Raw genomic sequence first — 9,930 nt, 5'->3', positions numbered from 1 at the left:
TTTATTTCCTCAGGCCCAGAAAGTAATCAGAGGGGGCATCTGAACAGTTTGAGACCTGCAGCCTTAAGAGGGATTCAGATTGGACGGACCCAGGTGGAGGTCTGCTCAGCTCACAGACAAGGCCAAATCAATGAGGGATGCAGTGACACGCAGAAAGCAAACCCCACCGGGAAGGAGTTTGGATGCACAGCCACAGGCGGAGGAGGGATGTGAATGTAGATGAGAATTCACTTGGTGAGAAGGCTGCAAGAGAGTTAAATAAATGAGCCCTGAACAAATCCATAGGAGTTGAAGTCTTTCCCTGAATTGTTGTTGCTTCCAACTTTGTACAGATTTCAGCAAGCAATATTCCTGTATCCTTGCTTGCATGTCTAAGCGTACTGAATGATGGTGATTGTAAAGGTGGCAAGAAACAGTTGCTCTGGAAATATGTTGAAACTGGGGACAAGTAAATTAAAGCACATCAGAAAGAAGATGCCGATACGCAGTTCGATTCCGTGTTCAAAAACAAAACGATAAAAGCGACTTACCATTGATTGCATACATATTTGCTTTTTAAATTGCATGGATACATGAGGAGTGAGCAGTTACAAGTACAAATGAACACACAAGCCAACCATTGAAAAACAACTCTCGATTATGTGAGAGCAAGCAAATTACTGTGAAATAAATAATTGAAAGTGAATGAGTGAAAGCTGTATACTACTGACTTAAAAGGTCTATTTACTGGACAGAGATAGACAGAGCAATGCATTAACAACTCAATGAAAGCTTTGGCTTCTCTCTGGAAATGTTATGCCACTGATGTATCACTTCCTTGTAAATGCTGACCACAATCCATTTCACAAGAAGAGTTAAAAAAAGAAACTAATTTTGGTCAGTGAGATGTACGCACAAACTTCCTCAAAGTTATCCAAACAGCAGCTCAGTGTGGTAAACACTCAGGGTACAGGGCTTCTTTTAAACGTACACAGTGATTCCTTCATAGCCGCTCTACATGACATATGAGAGAGAGCTTCTTCTGTGTGTATGAAAGGGTCTGCATAGTGGGGGTCTTTCAGAGTGAGCATGTTTACAGCAAACAAGGCAAGAATTCCAATATAGGATTCCCAGAAAAGACCCTTTGGGTAAATGGAAATTACACTCTAAAAAATGCTGGTTTATTTCTATAAACACATTGCTGGGTTGATTTGGCTGGGTCATAATTATGGGTTATTGGGTACTGTAAACTCACTGGTGGGTTGTTCATGCTGGGTCAAAGGGGTTATTAGGGCTTCAATTGCAGTTGAACACCTGCCTGGGTTATTTTGAACCAAGAGGTTGCTTTATTCATTTTCCCACTTCTGAATCATTCTGGAACCATCTTTTTTGTCATTTCTCACATCAAAACACTCTGAAAAAACTGATTATGACCCATTTTAGATGTTACATGTTTTAATATAGCCTTTTTAATATATTTGAATGTTTTAATTAATCTTAACATATATTGTCACTGTTTAAAATGAGCTAATTTTACACACACACACACACACACACACACACACACACACACACACACACACACACACACACACACACACACACACACACACACACACACACACACACACACACACACACACACACACACACACACACACACACACACACACACACACACACACACACACACACACACACACACACACACACACACACACACACACACACACACACACACACACACACACACACACACACACACACACACACACACACACACACACACACACACAGTGGAGAGAGAACTAGGCGCTCCGAGGTGTGGTTAAATGTTACCCGTCTTGAGGTGGACAATGCTCTTTGCCAAAAGTGAGAAATCATTTATTGCTTTTTGCTATAGAATATAATCATTTAATGTCATTATACATGTTCAATGAAAGAATTAAGAAAAGCTTCTCCCTTTTTTAAAAGGTTTCATCAAGTGCAATAACAGTTGAGCATGTTAGGGCACACAAGCAATTTGTCTAAACATTTAGCAAAAGTGCACCACATCCAGTCATATTTAGGCTCTATTTAAAAAAAAAAAAACTTTACATTGTTTGTCACAAAGGAGCTTGTAGGATTTTGAGTCATTGGCCTAACACAAGTTAGTAATCATTGGCAATCAATTACCTTTTTTCATTTATCATTATTATTAGTTTTAATTTCTGCTCATCTTTATTTTTATTGCAGGTTTTGCTATCTGATGTTGGTGTGATGGGGAACAGAACCTTACTCACAATACTCCATATTGATGAGGTAAGTTATATATTTCACATGGTGAATGTATGGTGAAATGCCTGTACTGTGCACATCGAGCTGATACAGAGCAACATGATCATACATTTGAAATGGTGTTTCTGTCCATCTGATAAGTCCAATATTCACTATCTTTTAGCTCAGTTTATGCTCTGCACCAACTCCTTAGTAAAGTATTTGGCTCTTTAGCTGCTCAATGTTCCACTTTCTTCAGCAGCTATTCTCTAACTGTCTGTTTGATTGTCTGAAGAAAACAGCTGCTGCTGGAATTGGGGTTTTCACTTTATACCTCAACATTTTACCCATTGTCAATTAAAAAAAGTATTAACAAGGTTTAAACAACCATACAGCTTACAAGTCTAGTTCTGATTCCTTGCAATTACAGTACCTTAGATAGAAAGATTAATAGAAATACTGGTTAGAACACACTGTACACCAATACACATCTTATCAAGGACTTGGTTAATGAGGAGGTCAAAATTTGAATCTATCCTTTAATTATATAGTAGATACAAAATATCATTACACCAATGTCTGAATGTGCTCTTTGTCTTCTGTCGTTTTGTTTTTGCATAACAGATACATGCTGAATTCCAGCGCATAACAACTATCCCACTTGAAACAGCCTTCATGGCGCAGTTGGACAGCCATCTACCTCAGTTGACTTCTGTCTTCCAGAAGAAGGGAGGAGTTGTTGGCCAGAAACTAGCCAAACATCTGGCGATCTTGCAAAAGGTGTGTGTATACACTGTTTTATACAAATTGTCATATACTCTGTGGAGCAATTTTATGAAATGTACCTGTCTAGTACCGTATAGAGCCCCATTTGCCTCACAACAGCCTGGATTACTTGCCAGGTGCAAGAATGCAAGACACATTTCTAAGGAAATCTGATCTTAATAAGGCAATAGTGGCATACTGGTAAGAGAAGCAGGCTTGTGACTTGAAAGGTGCAAATGCAATCCCCAGGTGGGGAAAGTGAAAAAGCAGAACCTGCCTTGAGCAAGCCACTTAATCCTCAGTGGCCAACAGATCAGACTGTGGTTGTACTCGGCAGATTCCAGGTGTGAACTGTGAAGAACAGAGCATTGCTCTTGGTGAAGAGTCCCTGGATGAGTAGAATTTGCAATATATATTGTATATTTAGGTTACTACAGGTTGTAAATCTTCTACAATCTATAGACAATTTTGTTATTATTGATGTATTTAGAAATATTTTAATAATTGTAATTTTCTTACACAGGCAACAAGTGATGTTAACCTTAAAAGGGAAGCAATCCTCAAGCACTTTGTATCCACCTTGGTGAGGACGATGGACATCTCATTCGGGAGTATATGGTAAGTCACTGTAATTGCATTTGCCAGTCACATGTAGTGTTTTAAGATCCTAGTGTCAGGCATCAATTTTAGATAATTATGTTTGACCTTATAAGGAGCATGAAGGTTGAGAATATTTATATGAATATATGTCTGAATGTTGATATTCATCAACAGACTAAAGCATTTCAAACCATCAGCTTGTTTCTTTATACGATGAGGTTGGCTTTATCTGTTATTTTTTATTTTACAATTTCTTAGTCCATCTGTCAATCCTCTCTTACTTCTGACACTCAGCACCAAGCTTATTGCTTCCTACGTAAATCTTTAAAAACACCTCACACATATTTAGTTTGATTCAGAAATATATACGATATGACCAGCTTGGTTTTAAGGGATGAATAGGTATGTGAGCAATATTACAAAAAATGTATACGATAAAGTATGTCATTAAAATTACATATATTGAATAAATGCATGTTTTTAAATATACAGGACATCAAAGGAGATGACGTCACCAGAGACCTGCAGAAATCTACCATGGGCATATATGTCATCAACAAGTAGGGGGGAGAACCTGGACATTATGACGACGTTGGGATTTTTGTTGAAGGACTAATCATTCTGGACAACATTGGATCTGTAGCCCGAGCTTGTGCCATCATGCTGGGAGTCATCTATACACTGAACTTGGCTTCCCCGGAAGAGCTAAGGTACTACTATGAATTCATTCAGAAAGTGCTCTTGCAAATGGATGGTGAAAGGCTTTCCCCCAAATGCCTTGGACTGAAGAACAAGATACATGCTGGACTGTAGGATTTCTTCAGCCGCTCGTGAACCGATGCCATTTAAAAAAGGAAAACACCAGTCAAACCTCAAAGGTTGGGAGAATAATGTGGAAATGTTGATGGACTTGGAAGACATGTTTCATGTATTAATGTGAGGAAGGTTACATCCTCCTCAGCTGTTTAAGTCACATGTTTCATGTTATGTCAGGATTTATTCGCTAAGTCTGTTTCCACTGCACTTTGCTGTCATGGCCTCCACCTCTGCCTAGTCTGATTTCCTATATGTCACATTCACTGTGACATATAGGCTACAGTATGTATGAATCAGAATCGGTATGCACACCAGATTGGAAGCAGCAGCTTGTCGAAGGGTTGGAATTCAAACGGATGTAGTATTTATTTTAATTTGTATTGTGCTAAAATGCATTGTTCTTTTATAGTGGAAATGGAATGTTGGCGATTTGCCAAAGCTGTTCAAATTATCAATAAATTAATTGTGTATATATATATATATATATATATATATACGGTGTGTTTGGAGATAATGCATTACACTATTATACATTATTCAGTGATGCAATTTAGTCGCTTTTCGGCGCCAACCGCTTTTTTAACGCTGATTTGGGTGACTTGTGTAATTCGTGGAGAAGGAATCCAGATCGCAAAATAATTAAACAAGCGAGTGCCTGTTTTTCCTGGCCAAGGACAGGTTCATTGAACACAACACGAGCGTAACGTGTCTTCACGTGGTATATGTAAGGAGTGTAGACTAGAGTGCTGACGGAGAGCACCGGAACGCCGCTCCAGCTCTTCAAATATTGCAGTACCCATAAGGAGCCGTACACATGCCGCGGTGTTTGCGTGGCTGTGTCTTTACTTGCAAGGACAGTGGCGATCTGTTGTTATTAGCATCTGGTTAGCTAGCTATGCTAACGAATTTAAAGAGCTTTTCTACAACCAGGTGGAAGAGAGCTCTCTCCTGAGAGGCTCAAATAACCTCAGCTCAGTGAGGTTAAGGCACACCTTGATATGATCATTATAGTTATTAATGAGACATTAGAGACTAAATGAAAAACAGGTATAACATACTATATGACAGTAACAAAAAAGTTGTTAAAAATAACAAGAATAGAGTTTAAAAGGGGAGTGATTTGTAAAATATCCAAAAAGAAAACTCTGCTTACAGTTCTGTTTCAAATGAGTGTTGAAATATGTATCCATAGATCTCCTCATGTTGCTCTCAAAGTGCACCAGATTGATGCTTTTAACTTCAATATTTAAAAAAAAATCTTCCCGGGGGAGCATGCCCCCGGACCCCCCTAGAGGAGGTTAGCTCTCCCCCACTTAATGATCACATGGATAGAATACTAAATACCTTTGCACACATCATGTGTCCATATATTTCTGTTGTGGTGGTCATGCCACACCGTGCGCTTGCATGCATACGTGAGTCATGGTGAGATCTCTGGATTAAGAGGTTGCTTTTTCTTTGCACAGCATGAAAGAAAGGCCAAATGAATGGGCTGTGATTTTAGTTTTTTTAAGCAGAGGTTGAGTTCAATAATTTGTACGGCCCTCTGAGGATGTTGTAAAAATTGAAAGGTAAAAGGTTCCCCACCCCTGCTGTAAATAATGATAAAAACCCTTGATTTATAACTTAACATCTCTGTCTCCTATTGATCTGAGTATATTATAAAGAACAGCCAGTTAATTGAAGGATTATAGCACAGGCCTTTGTCAGATGGTATATTACGCTGTTTTTTTTCTGTTTCGAATAGTTCTCTCTTTTTTCACCATACCTGTGTTTGCATCACTGATTATTATATTATATTTAGCCCAACAATATAGTTGATTTCAATCACTAGCTTGGGTCAAATAAACAACCCAATGTATGGTTTATATTTAACCCAGTGATATAGTTAATTTCAATCACTAGCTGGGGTCAAATAAACAACCCAGCACATGGGTTAAAATTATCCAGCCCAGCACATGGGTTAAGACAACCCAGCATGTGTTCTGTCCTATAGTGACTCAGCAGCTGGGTTATGATTGGGTTATTCTTTTAACCCAGTAGTTTTAAGCGTGTAACAAGCCGCCTTGAAGTTTTCCCATATTATAGTACATTTAAAATAAATCAATGTGTAATAGCTGTGATTCAACAAACAACCCTTCCAATGTTGATTTGACATCCAAGGGGATAGTACACATTCCCTCTTATTCAGTGAAGCGTATAGGGATGTTCTTCATCCAATGCCAGACTTCCCCCTAAGGACAAGAATGCACCCAGGAGGCTGTAGCCGCACTATTGATAACATTTTGAGTTTGAATGTCTGAATCCCCTCCTTTGGCATTATAGTTTTTTTTCAATGTTCAAGCTATTTTTGTGTCATGCTAACATTTTGTTCAAGTCCCTGTTCCTCCTCAAACTGCCTTCAACACCCCTAAAGGCATCTTTTGGCTGTTATGTTAGAGACATGGCTGCTTTTCAGACATGGAATCTCAGTGGAAGCTGATTTTTCCGGGGCCAAACCATTGAACTACAGCCTCAGGTTTCGTCTCTACTGGGGAAATGTTCAACATATCAATGTCTTCAAGGAAAAGGCATGATTCATGAACAACACCGTAAGGAAATCCATCACATAGGATGAAAGAGGAGAACTATGTAATTTGGAAAATTCAAATCTGTACAAAATATTCACCAGTTTGAAGTTATATAATTGGAAAATATATCGGAAAATACAGTATTTTCAAATAAAAAGCTTTAATTGATACAGAAGATAAGAGCCATTATGACTATAATGTCTACATTTCTGGCTTGGTGGTGCCAAGAAATAAATGATGGCAGTCAGGCAGATGGAACGCATGCTAACAGGGCCCAAAAGTTAAATAACATTAGATGTAAATTACATTCTGTTCACTGAGGAAAAATGAGCAATAACTAATTGTAAATATCTTTTAGAGTAGCATTTGTGTGGTTGTAACATTACATATTCTGAGGAGTTGTGATGATTGTAAATATTTTTGATTGATATAGCAATTTAACTATTATTCAAAATATGGAATTGACTGATTATTTTTTGCATTACTATTCTCATTTTCATTGAATGATATATTAAAAATATGATTTGTTTTAAAGATAATCAAAATTGTTGTGTTGATGTAAAAACAAATGTAATAGTTCCAAAACATATTATCTGAGTATTAAACTGACAATAAATGAATTTCATTTCCATCAGTTTTCTATTCTTGACAATAATAAGTTAAGTAAATGTGACTACTTTGCAGTCACAGTTTACAAGCCAGTGCCCATAGATGAGAGTAACACCTACGTCACTTCCGGGCAAAAAGTACGGCTCCGCCCACTTATGGAGGAAAACAACGCTGTCATTTGAATGACGGTCAATACAAATTCTGAAGTTTTTGCCAATCCGATCAAAAAAATTTGAAAACCGTGGATTTTTGGATCTTCAAAGAGCCCGATTACGATGGCCAGTCAGGCAAACAATTACATTAAATCATTTGAAATCGACAATCGGTCTTGATATATGGTTAAATTAAAAATCAGTAGGCGAGGCTGTAATTTCTCTCTCATGAGCGAGGCGAAAAATAATAGTTTTATCGTGCCAAAAAGCTGCTGTGTCGTTAATTGGACCTCAAACATTAAAACAAATCCAGAGTTCAGTGTTTCTGTACTTCGTCTAAGAAAAAAAGACAGCAACAGAAGATCTCTGTGGCTTCAGGATTGATCGCCATTGAAGTGACAGCGTTGTTTCCCCCGGCAGGGCCGTAAAGTGACGTAGATGTTAATCTCATCTATGAAAATCGATAGTCTACTGCTATATTTAACCATATATCTAGCCCGATCGTCGATTTGCCTGTCTGGCCATTGTAATCGGGCTCTTTGAAGATCCAAAAATCCACGGTTTTCTAATTTTTTTGATCGGATTGGCAAAAACTTCAGAATTTGCCCGGAAGTGACGCATTTGTACTCTCATGTATATTAGGGCTGTACCTGAATATCCGAAAATCCTTTGGAGTACTATTCGGATATTCGTTTTATCTTTTATTTTTTCAAATTGAATTTATTGAAATCTCCAATATCAATGTAAGAGCTTGTGCCTCTTCGGGGGGTGCTAACACTTAACCATAAACTTTATCGTTTACTTTCTCTATCTTTATATGTAGATATGACTTTTCTCCGTTAATCTCTGTCACGTTGTTTACATAGCAACAACAGCTTCCTGTCAATAGCGCTAACTCTCCTTCAAAATAAAAGCATGTCCATACAAAATAGGAAGCCAAGCCAAATTACACTTAAGACATATACAACTGCAACGAAAGTAACAAACACAATGTAATATCCTTTTCAATGTCAAAGAACACAAATTGTATTGTATACATTAACAAATAACTATAAAACAACAATACTGTAGAATAACAAAATGAATGCTGTGAATATACCACAATACACGTGTTGAAGCGCTTCCCTGCTGATTACTACGCAACACACCCCCCCACGCGTGGTCCTAATATCCGAATATTCGCTGCCGATTACTACTGAATGTCCGGAACCCGAAAAATGGTATTCGGGACAGCCCTATCTGGTCCCATGTATACAGATGACTCCATCCACTGCACAGCAGCAGCGGATACAAGCACAATCTGTCGTAGTGTGCTTCATCCTTCCGGTAATCAATCATAGCTTGTGTTGTGTTATTTCCAATTGTTTATCCTGGCATTGCCAGAAAGAGAAAAATGCTAGAATCACAGCAAAGTCTCAGCATCACTTTGTCCCTTGAAAGAGTCCACTGTGCAGTAAAAGCGATAGTCACAGTAATATTTCCTAGTCTTGCTGCTCTGCTGCGATCACATCAGTTTGAACCAGAACTTCCTCTATTTAAAAAGGCGGAGAAGCCGAGGGGAGGAAGGGACCAAACCGTTTTAGTTCAGGTTTTCACATTTTTATAAACAGCAGCGTCGACAGGAGGCCTTAGTTCCATCAGTCAGTCCATCTCAGGCTCAGTCCATTCTTCATACACAGAGTATTATACTGACAGGCGGAGGTGATTCCTGTTATTGACGTAGTAGCACAGTGAAGGCTTGCTTCTCAATTTGATTTGTGAGAACAGAAATGAAAAATCTGCAGAGGTGTAATCACAGAGCCGCTTCCTGGTGAACAGTCCAGTACAGAGTCTTCCATCTTCCATTTATTGGTATATCCAACTTTGCTTTTAGCTTTTTAGTTTTTAATTTTGTTACCCTCCAATTTCTTTTTACCACAAATCATCCATTTCTTTTACATTTTTTCTGACCGTTTTGAATCAAAAGCCTTAAAATCAATATATTATAGGGATGCACAGATATATTAATTTATTTGCAGATGGGAATACTGTTATCAGCCAATTGGCAAATAAGATGGTTTTCAATGATGGCCCCGTCAAATCTATCAACATCAATTGTGCGCCGGCTAAATGTTTTAACTAGTTAGTCTTTACAGAAATGTTCAGCTCTGCCTCTTGATTGTTGGGTGAGAACAGACTGCTGC

At 38.3% G+C, this 9,930-nt stretch overlaps 1 protein-coding gene across 1 annotated transcript; it reads left to right on the top strand.

The window, feature by feature from the left end:
- On the top strand, nucleotides 1-4,888 carry LOC307030913 (uncharacterized protein). Its single transcript, XM_079667549.1, has 5 exons — nucleotides 1-234; nucleotides 2,215-2,280; nucleotides 2,860-3,015; nucleotides 3,524-3,618; nucleotides 4,093-4,888. The coding sequence occupies exons 1-5, from the start codon at nucleotides 220-222 to the stop codon at nucleotides 4,214-4,216; spliced, it is 456 nt and encodes a 151-aa protein (XP_079523675.1). The 5' UTR covers nucleotides 1-219; the 3' UTR covers nucleotides 4,217-4,888.
- The last annotated feature ends 5,042 nt before the right edge of the window (nucleotides 4,889-9,930 follow it).

Source organism: Notothenia rossii (assembly GCF_949606895.1).
Source record: "Notothenia rossii genome assembly, chromosome: 3".
In the NCBI taxonomy this organism is placed as follows: Eukaryota; Metazoa; Chordata; class Actinopteri; order Perciformes; family Nototheniidae; genus Notothenia; species Notothenia rossii.
The sequence above is the reverse complement of the archived record's forward strand: the minus strand, read 5'-3'. Positions and strand labels throughout refer to the sequence as shown.